Raw genomic sequence first — 21,060 nt, 5'->3', positions numbered from 1 at the left:
TGACACAGGTTTGTAATCCTGGCTTGTATAGGCTGAGGCAGGAGAGTGGTAAATTCAAGGCCAGCTTTGCCAACTCAGATCTTTCTCAAAATAAAACAGCAGAAAGAAGGCTGGATTCGGGGCTGACTGGCTGTGAACCTAACTTGGGCGGCAGACACAGAAGAATCCGGAGTTCAAGGCCTTCCTCAGCTGCATGTACACTTCTAGGCCAGCCTGGGTTACAGACAAGACTCTGCCTTTAAAAATAAATAATAAAGCCCCCTGCCCAGGAGCATGAGGAGATAAAACACTGGGAGAGTGTGCACGAGGAGGGCAGAAGAGCTAGCTGGGACCAGTCCCCATTAGCAGAGAGCAACAGCTTTACGAAAGAATATGGGCACCAATGAGGTGCTACAGCCAATGTCTTTAAAGCGTACTGTGTCCAAACTCAAATCCACTTACTCAATATAAATTTAGTTGTATACACAGGGTACATATCTGTACAATTATATATAAAGTGACACAAAGTTCCATAAATTCTAATGATAGGATTTCAAAAATGGGGTTGGGCCCTTTGCTTCCACAGTGGAAAGCTATCTGGCATCCACTGGTTGGTACAGCTTCAGATCTTGCAATCTGACCCCTCGCAAACTCTCCGGGAGCACCCACCTGTCAATACCGCTGTTAGATCCAGGCTCACCTCACAGCATGGCCACATCTACCTCATGAACAGGAGCACTGTCATCCTTACCCAGCTCAGACACACATATCTGGTGTTTCTTCTCTCACCCCCTCAGTATGGTTTTTTTCCCTTACCCTCTCACATTCAGTTAAATTTCTTCTAGACTTACAAGGAAAATGAGAAAAATTAAGTTGCTAACTGTCTCTATTTTTTGCCTCATCCTAGCCAGTAGCTTTACTGAGATTCCAAATCTAATGCCAACAGTGCTGTAACAACTGACAGACCACCTTGGATTCTTCTGACTGTACTTTTAGTCATTCGACCCTATCCCCTACCCCACAGCAAGCTCTGAACCTTTTGACTGGCTAAGTCAGCACCTCAGGTGCCCTCTCTGGTCTTGCTGTCCTCAGAGACAAGGTGTGTCCAATCTTCCCTGTAATCTCAGGGTAGGTTTTAATGAAACCCACCCATCCTTTTCATGGGAAGTTTTAAGACTAATCAGAATTTAAGACTGGAGAAAATTAGGGGGACATGAGGAGCCCCTTATTCCTGCTGGCTTGAAAACACCTTAAGCTTTAGAGCACGCTTGTAGTCACACCCCCTGACTTCCTTGTGGGGCACATCCGGAAGCACTCCCTTGACTTTCTGTCCCCCGTCTGTCTCACTGACTCATGTGTGCTCTTGGACTGTAACCTTCGAGACGAACCTCCAGCCACCACAGTCTCACTCAGTGAGGAAAGTTCCTTTCCAGACAGTGGTGCTGCATGCCTTAATCCTGGCACTAGGGAGGTGTTTGAGGCCAGCCTGGTCTACACAGTGAGCTCCAGGACAGTTAGTGCTACACAGAGAAACCCTGTCTCAAAACAACAAACAAAACAGTTCCTTGGGTTAAAAACAAACATATCAAAACATTGTTTTAGATTTACTTTTACTTTATTTTATAAGTGAGTGTTTGGGGGGGGCACTGGGCCCCACAGAACTAGCATCCGGGAAGTTATGAGGCGCCATGGAGGTGCTGGGAACGGAATCCAGTCCTCTGAAAGAGCAGCCAGCGCTCTGACGGAGAGCCATCTCTCTAGCCCTATGAATACATTTTTAATTTTTAAAATCCTTTGTGCAATGCAACTTCATAAGCCACAAACATCTTATATATAGCTGTGGCTAAGGCATTTAAACATGATGCTCTTCCCCTAGCATGTATGAAGTCTGTACTAAAACCTTTTCTTAATATAGCCTAACCCTCTATTCACACTGCTTTGTTCTATAATTCTTTTAATCAGTGTAAATCAATAATCCCAGCTACAGGACCAGAGAGATGTCTCAGTAGTTCATTACCTCCCTGGAGCCATATTCTCTCTTCTGGTGTCTGGGGGCACCTCCACACATTAAAACTGACACACATATATAAAAATAAAATCTTTAATTTAAAAAAGAACAGTAGTGGTGGCACAAGCCTTTAATCCCAGCACTTGGGACTTGGGAGGCAGAGGCAAGTGGATCTTTGAATTCAAGGCCACCCTGGTTTACAGAGGGAGTTCCAGGACTGCCAGGGCTACACAGAGAAACTGTGCTGGGAATCCCAGCTTCACCTGAGCAGAGGAACTGCCAGTCATAAGATTTCAAAGTGCCCACTGCAGCCAGATCACATTGTGTCTGTATGATCCACTCCGTCCACTTCCATAACCTTTCACGCTATAGATTTTGCATTTACTTACAGAGTCTGGACGCTGACTCCCTCAGTAGCTGCTCTGCTGAGACTAAGCTTGGTATCAGGACTCAAGGAACCGCTCTCATTTGCTGTACTGGTACAAGAGCGCAGACACTCAGCCCATCCTACCCAGGCCCGTGCTATAGTCCTCAGAACACACTATGGTAAGCAGAAAAGAAAAGCCCGCCCTCCACCCGTGTCCACACTCTAATCCCCAGAGCATGTAAATATGATGCGTTACAGGGCAAGGGGAAATTTGGGTTGCATAAGGGCTTAAAGTTGCTAAAATCAAATGGCCTTGGTTTGGAGATTATCCTGGATTATCCAGATGGGCCGCCCCCCACCACCACCACCAAGTGTCAGTAACTGACAGGAAATTGGTATCTGAGGGATAGAAGAGTAACCAGACACTGCTGACCTAAAGACACGGGAGAAGCTGAGGCCAGGGAACACGAGAAGCCTCTAAGAAGAGAAAAACAAAACAAAATAAAACAACAAAAAACAAAAACAAAAAAGCTGGGCTGCTCAGACCCTCTGAAAGAATAATCTCTTTAACATCCACTTCAAAGTTCTAGCCTCCAGAAGTGCACAGTGAGAAACAGCTTGCTGTGAGCATACAGATGTGGCTAGAATTGTGCTGTTTATAGGAGCCACTAGAGATTACTGTGTGCAAAAATGGTTTGGTTTGCTGTAAACATTACATATAGAAATGAATGTAATGTAATAAGAAAACTAAAGTTCTCAGCTCATCTTTCTGAATTACATATTTAAGAATCGGAAGTAGCTTTTTTTAAACAAATAGGCTTAATAAATATGTGACCTCAAAATGTTTGTTTTAAAAAGTAGAAATGTGCCGGGTGTGGTGGCGCACCCCTTTAATCTTAGTACTTGGGAGGCAGAGGCAGGTGGATCTCTGAGAGGATAGCCTGGTCTACACAGTGAGTTCTAGGAGAGCTGAGAGTATGTAGAGAAACCTTGTCGAAAGGAAGGAAGGAAGGAAGGAAGGAAGGAAGGAAGGAAGGAAGGAAGGAAGGAAGGAAGGAAGGAAGGAAGGAAGGAAGGAGAGAGACAAAGAGAGAAGAAGAGGGGAAGAAGAGGAAAAGGGAGGGAGGGAACTTTGCAGTGTGCTTACTGATGATCTTGTAGTTCACTGAATCTGCACCGGAGCCTGTGTGTTCATTCACACACCCGATTATGTTGGAAGTGTTCAGCTTTTTAAAAAACTATTTCACATTAAACTATTTCACATCCATACAAATATGGAGCACATCACAAACTCGCACCATAACTTTGCCCAGGGACAGTGCTAATCTTCATAAAGAAAAAAAAAACAAAAAAACAAAAAACCCTGACAACAAATGCTTGCACTATCAGTAAGGAGAGAACAGAACCAAAGCGCTGGGGCTGGAAGGGTGGCCAAGTGGCTAAAAGCACTGTTGCTCTTCTCAGGGACCTAGTGCTGTTCCCACATGGGTACTACATGCATGTGGTTCACAGATACACACTCACACACTAGAAAAAAGAAAATTTCTTCAAATTCATAACGAATAAACAAGCTAAGATACTCACCCACGAAGCAGAAAAATGTCCATTCTACAAAGTGTCCCACTGTAAACACACTTTCTACTCCAAAGAAGAGTTTACTTTATCCTCTCCCGGCCTCTAGGACTTCCTTCATGGCTTTCCCGGCCTACACAGGCACTTCTAACTTGAAAGAATTATTCTACTTCTCTTTTCGGATACCCTGGGAGAGCCCAGAGGACCAATACTGTGCACATCAGCCCAACTTACTTCTACAACTTAAGACCTTTTCAAAAACGTCATTAGCATTTGGACTGTGCAGACATCAGAAGTTAACTGCTCTTAGGCTGGAGATGTAGCTCCATTAGTAAAGTGCTGGCCTAGCATTTGCAAAGTCCTGGATTCGATTCCCAATACCACATAAAACCCAGCATGGACTCCCAGCCCGTAGGTCTAGCACTCAAGAGGAAGATGCAAAGGAATCAGAAGCTCAGAAAGATGCCAGCAGATGGCTCAGTGAGTTAACACACACTTGCTGCAGAGCCTGACCACCTAACCTCAATCCCCAGCCCCAGAACAACTCCGTCTGAAGGTTGTTCTCCGACCTCCGCACATGCACCGCGATGAGTGTTCATGCGTACAAATATATAACATACATTCTTAATTTAAAAAAAAAAAGGAGCTGGGCAGTGGTGGCGCGCGCGCTTGTAATCCCAGCACTCTGGGAGGCAGACGCTGGTGGATTTCTGAGTTTGAGTCCAGCCTGGTCTACAGAGTGAGTTCCAGGACAGCCAGGGCTATACAGAGAAACCCTGTCTTGAAAAAAAAAACAAAAAATCCAAAAAAACTCAAAACAAACAAACAAACAAAAAAGGTACAAAGGTCATCCTCGGCTGCCAAATTCCAGGTCAGCCAGGGATGCAGAGGAACCTACTTAAAAAAAAAAAAGTGCCAGGCATAGTGGCCCACACTCTTGATTTTAGCATTGAGGAGGCAGAGGTTGGTGGATCTCAGTGTGTTTGAGAGTCTTATCTACAGACTGAGTCCAGGACAGCCAAGGGTATACAGAGAGACCCTGTCTCGAAAAACCAAGTGTCCCGTATCAGCAAAAGAGCCAAGCTACAACACCTTACTGTGAACGGCTTTCAAAAGTGTTTAGCACCTCGGCCAGCCAGCTCATATTACACTGTACCAGCAGCAATCTGGGCTTTCAGTTTTCCCCTAAGACAGAGTCGCAATACAAGGCTCAAGTTGGCCTGTTACTAAAGCTCACAATCCTCCTGCCTCAGTCTCCCAGGTGTTTTAATTATAGGCCCACAGTACCACACCCCACTTCAGACTTGATAGTTTTCTTCCAAAACAAAATCTTTACACCATTCCTACCTCCTTCTATGCAAATTCTGTGCATATTAAACAAGCATCTATATGAATTCTATGCATGGTAAACACTCAGATCTTTCAAGTGTTTCCCACAACATTGATTCTGAGTATTCAAATGAGTGGCCCAAATTCACACCTAGGACTTAATTATTTTTTTCCAACACCTCAAGGTAACATATAGATATTTAAATAATCTTCAACCCAAGAGGCAAGGTATCTACTAGCAGGTGTATCCCAAAGCAACAAGCAGGGCTCTAGAGAGGAAGGGCAGCTGGACAGCTCGGGGTGAAAGGCAGCCTGAGCTTATGCTGGAGAGCACACTGGAGGAAGGCCAAGGCTGCCGGGAACACACAAGCCTGTTCTGATTCAATGGGGTTGTTCTATCATATTTAGAAGATGATCATAAAGTAAAGGCTGGCAGTCAGGGTGGCAAAGCATAGGTTTAGCATGTGCTTAAATCACTGGGTTCAACCCTCAACCTGGTAAAAAAGTAAACATTACTGTCTCCTCACACAGTGCTCTCAAGCCGGCTCAACCTCTAAGACGGGCTGGGGTGCCATGCCACTGCTGTTCCCAAACTATTCAAACCAGAAGAAGATGACAGATTTCATTTTTAGCTTTAATGTTGTAATTTAACTTAAATATAAGTGAACGTCCTCAGAGGCAGCTGCTGCTAATAACTAATGATGGGTGAGCTGGTAAGCAGTGTTTGCTGGGCTGTGAGATTCACCAGGGCAACAGAAACATCTTAAACCCCACCCCCTCTGGGAGAAGCTGCAGGAGCAGTGCACCCCTCTGAGCCAGCCAGTGGCAGGTTGTTTAGCCCAAGAAGTCATTGTCTAAAGAAACACTCACAGTTAGGGAATGAATGTGGACCCTTAAATAAGGGAACCAATCCAAGTGCATGCTTTTCTTTCCAATAGTACAGGCAAAATCGGTGTCCAAACTGAGAAAGCCAGCCAGGTGTGAGGGTGAAGAGCTGTGACCTGCACGTCCAACTCTCAGGGGCTGAGACACATTGGTCAGGCTAGAAGCATCTAGAGGCTACGCACCAAGACCCAAAACAGAACAAAGTGTCAAGGATGCAGCCTGGTGTAGAATGTGTGCCTACCACATACAAGGTCTGGAAGCTGAGGGTTAGTAAATAGCTCTTTGGATCAGTCTGATGGTAACCGAATACTGAAATCACTAATCTGCACTGAAGGGGAAAAATGTGTATTTACTGTGGGCTGTAATTCTGCATAAATTCTGCAACACTAAAAGATGCTAGGAAAATCAAACAAGACTGCAAACTCAGAGACAGTATCATCACATCAGTTACAACTTCTCAAGGGATGAGACCTCAATTTTACATCTAAAAGGAAACAATGCAATACTTGCCAAAAACTAACTTGAGCCAGGAAGATGGCCCCATATGTTAAGGTGCTTGTCAATCCAGGCTTGACACTCGGGCTGACAATCCAGGTTCAACCCCATAAGCCACCTACACATGAGGGAACATGATCACCACAGCACACACACTTAAACGCATATCAGAGACACATGCAAATGATAATTTTTTTTTTAATTAAAAGAAACATCTAACTCAATCCTTGTATTCACAGATGACAAAAAACAGTTTGGAATTATAAGAAAACTTTTCCCCACACACACATCTAAATGTCAAAATCTGGGCTCGAATTTACCTCCTTTATTATAGCATGATGCAGAATAAAATGCACAATAAAACAGCCTATTGAGTTTCTGGAAGTGACTACTGAAAGAGAAACACCCCCACCCCCAATATGGTTAGTCTCAGAGTTTCTGGAATTATAAGAGATGCATACATGATTTTCTTTCCTAAGATGGTAAGTTGTAGAAGTAGAATTAGCATTACTTCACAGGTAGGAAGAAAGGAAAATGATCAGGGACTGGGAAACAATCTCATCTGCAGTGGCTTGGTCTAAAGCACAGAATTTAAAAAAAAAAAAAAAAAAGCTTTGAGTGAGAAAGCTGTTGCTGTGAGAGGATCAAGACTGGGTAGTAATTAACCAACTCGGGATCTCCTATAATATGATTATGGAGAGCTGGAAGGAGACATCAGAAAGGTCATGTGGCATGAAGCAGGGCCACCTCCACCCAGTGTGCTGTTCTACTGCATGTTCAGCACAGTACCTGTACTTGCGGTAAGTGTCCAAGATTAGCGAAAGCCTGTGTATTACATATAATTTCATGCCTAGGACCCTCTAATACCGCAGGGTTGTCAAACTATGGGTCACAACCACCACAGACATCATATATTGGATTGCCTGAATATCAGATATTTACATTACAATTCTTAACAGTAGCAAAATTACAGTTATGATGCAGCAATAAAATAATTTTATGGGTGGGAATCACCACAGCATGAGGAACTGTATTAAAGGTCTCGCATCAGGAAGGTTGAGAACCACTGCTCTGATCCCATAAACACATAACCTGCTGGCCACAAACACATAACCTGCTGGCCACCTAATTACCTACCCCTGTGACCCAGTCATCTTGCCAAATTATCTTAAAGCATTCAACTCTCTGTGCTTACTGGTCAACTTTTGAAACAATCGTGGTAGTGACTGATGGGACACACTGAACTGTCACCTAGAGCCAAGCTTGGGAGCGGGGCAGAAAACAGGCTTATGGAATACACAGCCCAAGGCACAGCTTCTTCATTGAGTCTCCATTCCAAGGAGGACCAGGACAGCTGAGACAAACGGGGCGCGCTTCAAGAGTGTGTGGATGAACAAATCACCCAAAATTCATTCCAAAACCAGGCTTCATTAGAAAGCTTGAGGCTACTGAAGGCACACAGCCAAAAAACAAACAACAAGAACCTAGTGGCTGGTGACACCTGAGGAATGCGGCTCCCAAGTTCTAGCCTGGGCCTCCACACAGATGACTTCTGATTTGGGATCAGGACAGAATATCTAAGAGTTTCTTAAATGTTCCTAAACACCTTCTGGCATTTCACACTACATGTTTTATGGGAAACAGTTTCTCACCATAGACGTACATTCAAACCATCAGTCCTGATGACTGCAGAAAGGAAGGTCCGCAAGAATGGAGGAGCCCACCTTTAACCTCATAGACGGATCAGTAGGCAGGAGGGCGCAAAGACTCAGGAGTTCTCCAAACACAGAAAGGGGTTGGGGTTTGGGGGACGGAGGGACACAGAGGACAGGAGGGCAAGGGGGTGGCACACTCACTTCTCCACACTCCTTCAAACAAAACCCAAGTGTCAGGGCTGTGCCCCACCTTTTCTGGATGATGCTAAGCTGCATGCCCACACGCACACTAACTCAGCAGCAGGAAAAGGCAAAACAGCCAGCTTTCCCTGAGACTGCCTCAATCAGAGCTTTAAGGTTTTCACTTCAGAGTCTAGTTCTGCCCACAGAACGACCTAGCACCTGCCTTGTGGCTTTGACTTTACTCACACCTAAGCAAGCACGGGTGCGCACGCGCAAACAAACACACACACACACACACACCTCCCTGCCTGGCAAGCAGCCAAGCCAAGCCAGTGCCATCTCACACTGAGAAGCAACTCACCCCCTCCCCAATAAGTCTTTCCCAACTAGGACTCCCACAACCAGAGACACTGGCCAGCTTCAGTCAGTGCAGCATCTAAAGAACTCTCAGCGGGCAGCACTGGTCTCCAGTAGACATCCTGGAACACCTGGATTAGCCACGGGATGCTGCTGACTTCTAACCAGAACCCTCTGCATATACATATACGTGTGTGTGTGTGTGTGTGTGTGTGTGTGTGTAATATATGCCTGCTGTTTGCTTATTATTAAGTACAGAATTAAGCATTTCATGAATTACACTGCACCAAGCTGTGAGGAAAAGAATATCATTAAGGAGCACCAACACATCAGGCTGAAGGTGTGCTAATAGTGGCCAGTACATAAATGTGTCTGGAGGCACATTCAGAAGTCTGAAGACAGTCACTCTCTGAGGCAGGCCTACAACACCAAGACAAACACATCTCACTAATTTTCACACAAAAGTAGAATAGCAGTGATCTGAATCAAGGCATATCTGAGGACTTATTTTCAATCTATATCACCCAATAAAGCTACTACAAGTTTGCACTGCACCTTATTTTGACACATGAACAAATTATGTAAACTTCCATATTTACAAAATAAGACTTCAATTCATCTTAAGTGTTTCTTCCGAACATTTCTGAAGCTGCTGACACTCCGATGCATCCATTTCTAAGTCCAGGCCCCCTTCCCTCCACTGTTCCACAGGTTCACTCAGCCTGACCTCTACTTCAAACTCACCTTGGGAGTAAATGAAGACCTTTTCCATTGTATGATGATGTTCCAATGCTCCAATCAAATGGCAGAAATGAATGGTAAGTTTTTCACTTTAAAGCCCTCAGTCTAAGCCTGGTGTGCTGGTGCATGCCTGATACCTCAGTGGCTGGGAAATGGAGGCAGGAGTTCAAGGCCAGCCACCACTACATACCAAATTCAAACTCACCATGACCTACAGAAGACCCTTTTTCAAAACTTCAGCAAAGATATAACTCAAACAAACAACCCCCCCACAAACTAATAAAAGGGGGGACATATACAGCACAGTACACCTGAGATCACAAAAATCCTGTGCAACTGTTTAAGGCAAATGGGCAGGCTGTTCTTCAGGTCAAGTGACCTGCTGAAGAGAGAGTTACTCACTCACTGGACAGTTCACATTCCAAGCAAAACGGAGCCTGCAGACACCACAGTTCCTCTTTTCACTTTTGTTAGTTCTCAGCAGATGGACAGCAACCTTCCTTACACTCAAATCTGCAAATCACTCTGAGACTCACTCAGCACCTACTCTGGGAAGGCAGTAGATTGATTCAAGTAGGAACACAGACACGCCCAACCTTAATAGAACAATCTCACTTTGGCCAGGCATGGATATCTATGCATTTGCTAAAGAGCACACACACACACCATGTGCAATTAATGTGCCTGGACAGAAGCCCTAAGGAGGGCGAGCTAGGGAAAGGCCATCAGCATCTCACTGAGTAGAGAACCCTGCCAGGGCCCTGCCCTCTGCTGCTCTTTTCTGGTGTTGTTCTGTGGACGTTGTTTGTTTGGGAGTGGGGGTGTTTATTTGGTTTTGGAGACAGGGTTTCTCTGTGTCGTCCTGGCTGTCCTGGAACTGACTTTGTAGACCAGGCTGGCTTCAAACCCAGAGATCTGCTTGTCTCTGCCTTGAGAGTGCCACCACCACGCCCTTTGGTGCTCTTGATTATGCTACATCATTATATACATGAGTATCATCTCCCTCAAGTAGGATGTAAATACCTGAAAGGAAAGTCGGCACTATCTTTGGCTAGGGAGAGGCAGTTCTTTTGAGACAAGGTCTTAGCTACACCTGTCTGGAACTTGTGGTCTTTCTAAACCCAAAGTCCTGAACTTCTAGAAGCATGCTGTAAAAAGCCCTGCTGTGGAAACTGTCTGGATCACAGCTGTATCCCAGTTCCAGTCAGCTGGCACTAGATGTATTCTTGATGAAACTGAGTGAATGAATGGTCTACAGGAATCACACCACTCCTGAAACCCTAGACTTTGTCAATGAACCATGACCCCAAAATATGTGGAGCTCAGCAATCTGGCAAAATTATCACTCTCAAAGATTTGATTATCCCATGTGGCGTGTCTAAAAATAATTAGCACAACCAATCCCAGTAACTGTTAATACAACCCCCTTCTTAACTCCAGGAAAGAACAATTATCCACAAGGAAAAATAGATCCTTCAGTGATTCCATAATCTTCTGACTTTTTTGATGCTGTGGATTTTAAGTCCACCGATTCCACCCTTTTTTAAATATTGTTCCACAAAATGTAGCAGAGAATCCACTTTTCCTACCTGATTCCTGATTCTCCACTCCTTATACACACACACACACATCACCCTAGATCACTTGCAGGTGGAAGATGGTTTGGAGAATCTCCTAAATACAACCCAGAACACAAAAACGGAACTGAAGGGTGTAGGTCTTTGGTAATGTAACTCCGGACCCACATTGCAAAGAGTAACTTTTTTTCATTGATTCATAAATCAAAACCTCTACGTCGAAGTTCATAAAGGAGGTAATGAATTTGCTACATCACGTGGGAAACCGTGGTGCTTCTTCTGGCAATGCACAAAACCATGTTTAGAAACCCACCAGCTTTTTGCTTTTTTCGGGGAATCTGTGTACTTCCACCCCACACAGCGGTGCCTGCTCTATTAAAGTAAACAAATGACAGGGAAGCTAATGCAGCTTTTCAAGATTAACACGGATTTCCAGAGACAAGACTGCCATCTGGATGGACACAGGTTGGAAGCCGCAAGAGTTCCTTTCTCCACACAGAGTTGAAAATAAGAGAACATTTCAAGAGCATTCTTAAAAGTTTCCACCTTCACACGCCCCCTTCCCGAGCCCGGGGCCCCGGGGCTCCACCTAACCGGAGGAGGAACTCTGCCAGGACTTCCGTCCTCCGGTAGGATCGGGACCCTTCCTTCCTGCCACAGACCCCCGCCCTGCCCCGCGCAGGGCCCCAAGGAAATGCCGCGTCCCTTCCCCTGACCCAATCCCCTGGCTTCCCGGTCCCAGTGCCCAGTTTAAAGTCCCGGCTCCAGCCCCCGGTCTCTAGTCCCCAGCCTCCAACCTCAGTCCACACCCGAGTCCCAAGTCCCCAAACCCAGTCCGCAGCCCTTACCCCCACCCCGTCCCTGAGCCCCCCAGGTCCTAGTCCCCAGCCATAGTCCCCGAGTCCCCGGTGCCCAGACCCAGCCCCCGAGTTCCCCGTCCTCAGCTGCGACCCCTGGTCAGTGCCCAACCCCGAGCCCCGGTCGGTCCTATCCCCAGTGCCCCAGCCCCGCCTGCCTTATCCAACACGCCTTCCCCGCGGCCACTCGGCCCCGCGCCCCGTCCGCTCGCACTCGAACAGGCCCGCGGGCGGCGCCTCGAAGGCGGGGACCCGTCGCCCGGGCCGCGCTGCCGCCGCACCTACCATGGTACAGATGGAGGCGAATTTGGAGACTGTCATTAGGATTTCCATCCGCCCGGCGCCATCTTCCAGACAGTCGCGGCGGGCGGGGGACGCGGGGAGCCGGGCCGCCCGCTCGCTCCGCAGCCCGCGGCCGCACCCGGAGCCGCCGCGGACCCACGCTTCTAACCTGCTGGGCCGCCGCTGCCGTCGTCGCCGCGGGCGCTCAGGCTTCCTCCGGCCCAGCCCCCGCCCGCCGGCCGCCCGCCCGCCCCCGGCTCCGCCCCGGCGCACGGCGCAGCCGCCGCCTCAGGGCCCGCGCCTGCCCGGGAAGCTGCTCGCCGCACACCCCGCCCAGCGCGCTGGGGAGCGAGCTCCGCGCAGGCCCTACCGCCCGGCCGACTGAGCAGCTTCGTTCCGCCCCGCCCCCTCCGGCGCCGTCACGCCCACCGCCGCTGTGCCACGCCCGTGCTGCCCCGCCCTCCCACGGGGGCAGCGAGCTTGGGGCGGACGGCTCCACCCAGTGCGCGTTGGGGCGGGGCGAGACCGCTGCGGCGTCCCTCCTGCAGATGGGTCCTAGCGCCGACGCGAAGCATTCCCTTAGCTTCCTAGAGCGGGTCTTACCTGGGAAAGCTCGATCCTTTGCTCTGCGACTGACCCATAGCTCTAAAGGACAGTCAATCCCACTGTTGAAACAGAAGTCGGAGACCATGTCTGGGAAACTGGATGGATTGGAAGGCAACCTCTCCAGTGTCCCAAGCACTGGGATGGTTTTCTGGGGTGAATCATCTGGGTCAAATTCCCTAAGAAAAGACTAATTAGACAAAAAGACAAGATTTAACTCTATGAATTAGCAGTAGTGGGGGAGGAGAGGAAGGGGAGCCTGACATCGGGTACTAACTTGGAATTTGTAAGGGGCGTGAAGGAGTGAAGTGATGTCCCAAAAAAGCAGCAGAAGCCGGCGTGTGAGGAGCACATATGCAGTGTTAGCTAGTGGATGGACCCTTCCTATTTTCCACCGGCAGAAAATTCATAAAACTTCATAAGTTACTACTTTAGAAAGCCTGAGATTTGTTTTGATTGGCGATCTGAGGGTGGGACCTTTTCTGCCTCCCACCCAACCTCCACCACACCCGGTCAGTGGAACTTGAGGCCCAAATTCCTACGAAAGCTCTAAAATCTGATTAAGCCCCACTTAGTACTCTCAAAGCATTTAAGAGACAAAGAATTTGAACAAAATTTAGTTCAGAAACAGATTTCTGGTATATGAATACTGTTTCCATAGCAATTCCATTGTAAGCGTTGGGGGAGGGGTACACCCACTCGATACAGCTAAGTTCCTCTGGCAGCTGCCTATTCTCCTGGTACCTACCTGCGGAGAGACCTTCCTCTTTTCTATAGATACCTTAGACTATAACCAGATACCAAGCTGGGGCTTGGACTCTGGTTTACACTAGTTCAGGTCTAAGTATGCAGTCGCTCGCCTCTCTAGCCTCCACAACCATAGAGTTTGGTTGTACAACATCTATATTTTAAAGGTCAGGATAGGAACTAGACATATGGCTTAGTTGGCAAAGTGCTTGTGTGGTGCGTAGATGTTCCTAGGTTTCATATCCAACACTTCATAAATCCTAGTATGGTAAGGTCATCCTCGGCTATGTAGTTGAGTTCAAAACCAGCCTGGATCACTTGAGTCCTTGTCCCCAAGAAAATAAATGAATGAATAGCCAGCCATTGGGTAGGCTGTTCATAATCCCAGCACAGGAGATGGAGAAAGGTGAATCTCTGTGAGTTCAAGGCCAGTCTGGACTAAATAGCCTACAGATCAGCCAGATCTACATAGGGAGACCTGGCCTCAAAAATAAATAAAAGAGAATAAATAACATGTTGTCTGAAGGTGTCAAAAGGAAATTAGCAAAAGCCAGCAAGTAACTAATTAAAATGGAGAACAAATAAAGCCATCAAGCTATCAGTTTGCTGCTTCAGAATCTCCATCATAGGCTAGGTAGTCTGCTGGATGTATTTTCTTTTTTAAGCTTTATTTTTACTGTATGTGTATGAGCATTTTGCTTGCTCATACGCAAACAGTGTCAATGGAGGCCAGAAGGCATCATCAGATCCCCCTGGAACTGGAGTTATACAAGGTTGTGAGTCACCAGATGGATGCTGGGAATCAACCCCAGGTCCTCTGCAAGAGCAGCCAGTGCTCTTAACCTCTAAGCTGGCTCTCCAGCCCCTTAGAATGCGCTAAGCATCACCCTTCTAATAACCCCAGAGAACCATCATTTCAGGCTTGTTTTCTTTCTTTTTTAATAATTTATTTATTAGTATATGTAACTACACTGTACCTGACTTCAGACATACCAGAAGAGAGCATCAGATCTCATCACGGATGGTTGTGAGCCACCATGTGGTTGCTAGGATTTGAACTCAGGACCTTCAGAAGAGCAGTCATCTCTCCAGCCCCAGGCTTTTTTGTTTGTTTGTTTGGTTGGTTGGTTTTGGTTTTTGGTTTTTTTCAAGACAAGGTTTCTCTGTGTAGCCCTGGTTGTCCTGGAATTCACTCTGTAGACCAGGCTGGCCTCGAACTCAGAAATCTGCCTGCCCCTGGCTCCCAAGTGCTGAGATTAAAGGCATGTGCCAACCCCAGGCTTCTTTTCTAAGTGAAGAAGTATGCTATTCATCATTGCATCCCCGTGAGTGCAGGGTCTCCCCTACTCACAATTAAATGAGTTAACCTCCTTGGCTACATTTAATAATGGGGTCTAGCTCTTCACATAGTAGATATCAATCAAAATAGCAATAGTCCTAACTCAGGTCCATGCCGGAAATTGTCTTAGCTAGGGTTCCCATTGCTCTGAAGAAACACCATGACCAAGGCAACATTCTTATAAAAGAATACATTTCATTGAGCCTGGCTTACACTTTCAGAGGTTCAGTCCATTATCATCAAAGCAGGAAGCACGGCAGCGTGCAGGCAGACACGGTGCTGGAGAAGGAGCTGAGAGTTCCACATCTGGATCTGAAGGCAGCCAGGAGGGAACTCTCCACACTGTGCAGAGCTTGAGCACTAGGAGACCTCAAAGCCCACCTACACGGTAACACACTTCCTCCAAAATGGCCACACCTATTTCAACAAGGCCACACCTCCTAATAGCGCCACTTCCCATTGGCCAAGCATATTCAAACCACCACAGGAATGGAACCCAGGACCTTATTTAGGGTAGGCAAGTGTTAAACCACTGAGTTACACTCACAGCACAATGGCTTTTCAAGGCTCACTTCTAATCCAGTTGAGTATTTGTACAATAGGCATAGGTCTTACAAAGGCTGCTCCAGATGAAGTATAGCCCATAGGTCTAAACACTAGTGTATTTATTTTATGTATGTGAGTATACTGTCACTGTCTTCAGACACACCAAAAGAAGGTATCAGATCCCATTTCAGATGGTTGTGAGCCACCATGTGATTGTTAGGAATTGAACTCAAGACCTCTGGTAGAACGGTCAGTTCTCTTAACCATTGAGCCATCTCTCCAGCTCCCATGTTGGTGTTTAAACACAGATTTAAAGCAGGGGTTGGAAGACGTAAGATGTAGTTCAGGGAAAGAGCATATACTTAGCAAGAGTTCTTGGGTTCTGTCTCTAGCATCAACAAAACAAAACTAACATAACTTAACTAAAAGAAGAGGCTTATCAGCCTCTACTTAAAACTGAAGGATGGTTTCATTCATTTTAATATAGATAGATAGATAGTGTCTTAGTCAGGGTTACAATTTCTGCACAAACATCATGACCAAGCAGCAAGTTGGGGAGGAAAGGGTTTATTCAGGTTACACTTCCACACTGCTGTTCATCACTAAAGGAAGTCAGGACTGGAACTCAAGCAGGTCAAGAAACAGGAGGTGATGCAGAGGCCATGGAGAGATGTTTCTTACTGGCTTGCTTACCCTGGCTTGCTCAGCTTGCTTTCTTATAGAACCCAAGACTACCAGCCCAGGGATGGCACTACGCAGAATGGGACTTCCCCACTTGATCACTAGTTGAGAAAATGCCATACAGCTGGATCTCATGGAGGCACTTCCTCAACTGAAGCTCCTTTTTCTGTGGTAACTCCAGCCTGTGTCAAGTTGACACACAAAACCAGCCAGGATAGATAGATAGATAGATAGATAGATAGATAGATAGATAGTCACAGACCAAGCAGCGAGGCTCCTTGGCTGCTCGGTACAGAACAGCTGGCTGTTAGAAGCTCTCCACATGAGAGCAGCTATTTCACAACGGTGTCTACACTACCTCATCTAGATACTCTTGTTTGTGACACTACATCTTCTGCAGATGGTCCTGACAGCGGAGTTCACCACAGTGAGTTCTGAAGATGTCAAAGGCAACAAGGTGGGCCCAGATGGGGTGTGTCTTTACCCCTGGCTGGTCCTGCTGAGGGCTCTCTAGCTTCTGCCTGCCTGCTCTAGCCACAGCAATATACTGTTGCTGCTTACCTGCCGGCTACCTAACCACATCCAGTGGCCCCCTTATCTCTGACCTCTGGAAACGGCCCTGGTTCTGCAGACATAGAGGGTTCCGTTGGAGACCCAGAGGAAGGCTTCAGCACAGCAATTGAACCAGGGATACCCTCTGGCCTTGCCGTGCTTGCTGGCACTCTCTGTGGCTACCGTACCCAGGCCTCTCCTACCCTACTTCCAGAGCCAGATGGCATGAAAGCATGTGTGTTTCCTAGTCCAAAGCTCAGCGATTCTGTTCTCTCTGGAACTGAGCCGGTCTTATCTTGCTTTGACCTGCTGTGTGCCCTTGAAGTTGTGTGTGTGTGTGTGTGTGAGTGTGTGTGTCCCGAGCGCGAGCACATATGCATGCACATGTGGTGAATTTGCAATAGTTGGTTCTTTTTTTTTTTTTTACCATGTGGATACTGTGTGTTGAACTCAGGTTTTTTAGTCTTGGTAGCAAGTGCCTTTATCTGCTGAGCCATCTCACTAACTCTGCTAAGTGGCTTTGGGTGTTTCAACTGGCTGGGCAAAACTTCTGCAGCAGGTTCTTCTACAAAAGCAGTTTTCTATGACCTCACCATATACCCTCATCATAGTTGTGAAGACAAAGCCGATAACTGTACATGCGCGCACACACACACACACACATATATATACATACACATTCATGCATACAAATTGGCACATGCACACATAAGCATCCAGGAAGAACTAACAATAGTGACCTCCAGCAGAGGAGTCAGGAGGGAAGAAATGGACACTGCCATCTGCCACCTAGATCTTGATGTGAGCCCAGGGGTGTCCGGAGCTCGGGATCTGGAATTTTTGAAATCATGTGTCAAAGGGCAGTCACTTCGCTTGTCAGACTTACCTGTGGCCTGAGCTTGAGAAGGAGTTTGGAATTACGTCTGGCTCCTCATTTACATAGCATTTATTGTTGTTCTGGGCGGCTCTTGAAGCCGAGTTCCCTGATTTGATATGCCATAGGGTGGAGTATGAAGAGAGTCTGCCTAGCAGCAAGCTTGGGAGTCGGGTCATGTCCCCTGCCAGCCAGGCCTCAGGACTGGAGGGGATTTGGGCCACTAGAGACACTTGGTGCAGAGAGGAAGGGACAATGAAGTGGAGGAAGCGGTTGCACCTATTACCAATAAAGTGCATCTCAGGTACACGTATATCACATATATAATTATAATATGATACACTCGCACACAAATGTGCACGCACAAGCACATGTCTCGAGAAGGTCAGACTCCATTGTAGGAGACATTACTTGATGGAAAAAGAACTCAGAGAATAGAGAACAGAATTTTAGCTCCAAGGGGTATGTCCAGCTCTTCCTGCAGGAGGCACAAGCTGAGGCAGCTCCCCATCTAGAGCATGGGATAGAGGAGAAGGGGAAGCGGGAGATCACCCAGCAGAAGGAAACCTGCGTGCTTCAGCATGGGTGGGAAGGAATCTAGACTGTCTACAGCTGTCTCGCAGGGCATGTTGCAAGTCAACTGTGGACAATACGAATATGGAAGGGATAATTTGGTCTTTCAGTGATGTCACTTCAGACAAGTGTCTCTGGGACTGCCACTGTCATTATCCACTAGTGGCCAGTGGAGGCACTGGCCTATCCCAAAACCCTAAGGTTAATCCAGTCTACTAAGTGAGTTCCAGGCCAACCATGCTGAGTGAGGCGGTTTCTCATAAAACTAAAAACAAGCCGGGCGGTGGTGGCACACGCCTGTAATCCCAGCACTCTGGGAGGCAGAGGCAGGCGGATTTCTGAGTTTGAGGCCAGCCTGGTCTACAGAGTGAGTTCCAGGATAGCCAGGGCTATACAGAGAAACCCTGTCTCGAAAACAAACAAAATCCAAAAAAAAAAAAAAAAAAAACTAAAAACAAATTGCTTCTTTGTTTTTCGTGCTATTGTTGGAATCTTAGTATTGTTGCTTGTTGAAATTAAACATGGCAAAGAATTCAAAGAAGAAATCAAAATAACAGGCCTGTCACCACACAGAAAATTGTGTCAAAAACCAGCTAGACAACCAGACAACCAGTAAGGATCACACGATCATTTGGGTGGTCTCAGAGCAGGGCAACTTAAACTGTTTAGCTCTTCCAGATACCCTGAGAAAATCCACATGACCTGGGCAATAACAGCATATAAATCATCCTTCACAAATTAACTGGAAGGGCAGAGGTCAAAAGGCAGCATAGTAGCTGGGTGTGGTGGTGTAGTAGTGCACACCTTCAGGCCCAGCACTTGGGAGGTAAAGGCAGGAGGGTCTCTGTGAGTTGGAGGCCAGCCTGGTCTACATCCAGAACCACATAGTCAGGACCTGTTTAAAACAAAATAAAACAAAAAACTTACTGATAAATGTAACAGGGCTCCAGACCTTAGCATAACTGTCTCCATGATGGAAGTACCATTTAGGCTAGAAATTCAGCCTAAATTCAGTACCAACTGCCAACATAAAAACAAAGACCTAAACCGGGCAGTGGTGGCGCACGCCTGTAATCCCAGCACTCTGGGAGGGAGAGGCAGGTGGATTTCTGAGTTCAAGGCCAGCCTGGTCTACAGAGTGAGCTCCAGGACAGCCAGGGCTATATAGAGAAACTCTGTCTCGAAAAAACCAAATCCAAAAAAAACCAAACAAAGACCTAATCTATCAAAGCCTACAGTTCTAGGACGGTCTCTAAATGTTCTAACCTTGCTTTTTTGGCTTCTATAGTTCTCCTCCTGACTAACTGTTCTTGTTAACTGAAGTATGATAACCCAAAACATGGTTTCAGTGCTTAAAAGAAAGGCTCAAGGCTATACTGCGATCCCGAACACCGGGTAGGTATAATTGTCATCCAGCTAACAGACTTTTTATTGGCTTAAACCCATGTTCAAGGGGGCTGTAGAGATGAATGGCTCAGCAGTGAAGAACATTGACTGTTCTTCCGAAGGCCCTGAGTTCGAATCCCAGAAACCACATAGTGGCTCACAACCATCCATAATAAGATCTGATGCCCTCTTTCTGGTATGTCTGAAGACAGCTACAGTGTCCTTACGATAAATAAATAAATAAATAAATAAATAAATAAATAAATAAATAAATCTTTAAAAAAAAAAAAAAAACCACGTTCAAGCAGTCCTCTCTGGTGAATATCCCATATCAATAATAAACCATTATGATTGTTTGAATATGTTTGGCCTAGGGACTGGCACTATTAGGAGATATGGCCTTGTTGAAGGATGTATGTCACTGTAAGGGTTGGACTTTGAGACTCTCCTCCTATCTGCCTGAAAATAGTCTTCTCCTGGCTGTCTTCAGATCAAGATATAGAACTCTCAGCAACTTAAGCACCATGCCTTGCCTGGATGCTGCCGTGCTTCCCACCATGATGATAATGGACTGAACCTCAGAACCTGTAAGCTAGCTCCAATTAAATGCTGTCCTTTATGAGAGTTGCCTTGCTCATGGTGTCTCTTCACAGCAATGGAAACTCTAACTAAGACAGAATTGGTATGAGGGATTGGGGTATTGCTGTGATAGGCCTGACCATGTCTTTGTTTTGGAAGAGTGTGGATTTGGGATTTCAGATTTGGAAAGTGGTGGAATGAATGATTTCAGTGGGATTTAATGGGCCACCCTAGTAGGAATATGGAAGACATTGGTTCTGAGAGTGATTCGAACTGTTGGGGTCTGGCTCAAGAGTTTTCAAAGGGGAAGAATGTTAGTAGCCTAGAGACTGTTCTTGTAGTATTTTGATGAAGAACATGGCTGCTTTTTGCCCGTGACTGAAAAGTCTGACTGAGCCTAAAGTGAAAAGATTCAGATTAGTGGCACTGACAAAGGAAGTCTCAAAGAAAACTAGTTTGGACTTTATCCTGTGGTTCAATCTTATGAAGAGCATTTTGTTTGAGCATACCAAACTTAAAAAGAAAAAATACAAAATATATGATTCAGGTAATAAAGGGGCACGAGGAAGTGAAATAGAGCTAAATCTTGTGTTCAGGGAGATAAACAGATTAAGGGAGTGGTGATCTCAGGGCAGGATCCCACCCAGCCAAGCTTACTGTTTGTGTTTGCCGTTGAACAATGGATAGTTGTTTTATTATTACTTTTATTTGGACATAAGGAGATAGGATCATGTGTCAAATTGACATGGGATGACACAAGCTTTTGGTCTGGATCTTGAAGCATAATTGCTATGAAAAGCTTAGGCCCAGGAATGGTGGCACATGCCTCTAATTCCAGGAGACAGAGCCATTCAGATCTCTGAGTTCAGGGTCATTCTACAGAGCAAGTTCCA

At 46.3% G+C, this 21,060-nt stretch overlaps 2 protein-coding genes across 3 annotated transcripts in view; one reads left to right on the top strand and one right to left on the bottom strand.

Moving 5' to 3' along the window:
- Insr (insulin receptor) overlaps nt 1-21,060 on the top strand; it is a 900,533-nt gene that overhangs the window by 636,194 nt on the left and 243,279 nt on the right. The gene's annotated exons all lie outside the window — the stretch shown is intronic.
- Nucleotides 1-21,060, bottom strand: part of Usp12 (ubiquitin specific peptidase 12) — a 79,205-nt gene that overhangs the window by 42,798 nt on the left and 15,347 nt on the right. Inside the window, exon 1 of one of the 2 annotated variants that reach the window (XM_052168345.1) lies at nt 12,291-12,583. The exons of the other annotated variant lie outside the window; for it this stretch is intronic. Within the exon in view, the coding sequence (XP_052024305.1) occupies nt 12,291-12,338 (48 nt within the window). The 5' untranslated portion in view covers nt 12,339-12,583. Of the gene's footprint in view, nt 1-12,290; nt 12,584-21,060 lie in introns of those variants that run through there. 2 annotated transcript variants of the gene reach the window in all.

The sequence above is a fragment of the Apodemus sylvaticus genome, chromosome 22 (assembly GCF_947179515.1).
Source record: "Apodemus sylvaticus chromosome 22, mApoSyl1.1, whole genome shotgun sequence".
Classification (NCBI taxonomy): domain Eukaryota; kingdom Metazoa; phylum Chordata; class Mammalia; order Rodentia; family Muridae; genus Apodemus; species Apodemus sylvaticus.
Note: the sequence above shows the minus strand (reverse complement) of the source record. Positions and strands in the feature narration are given on the sequence as shown.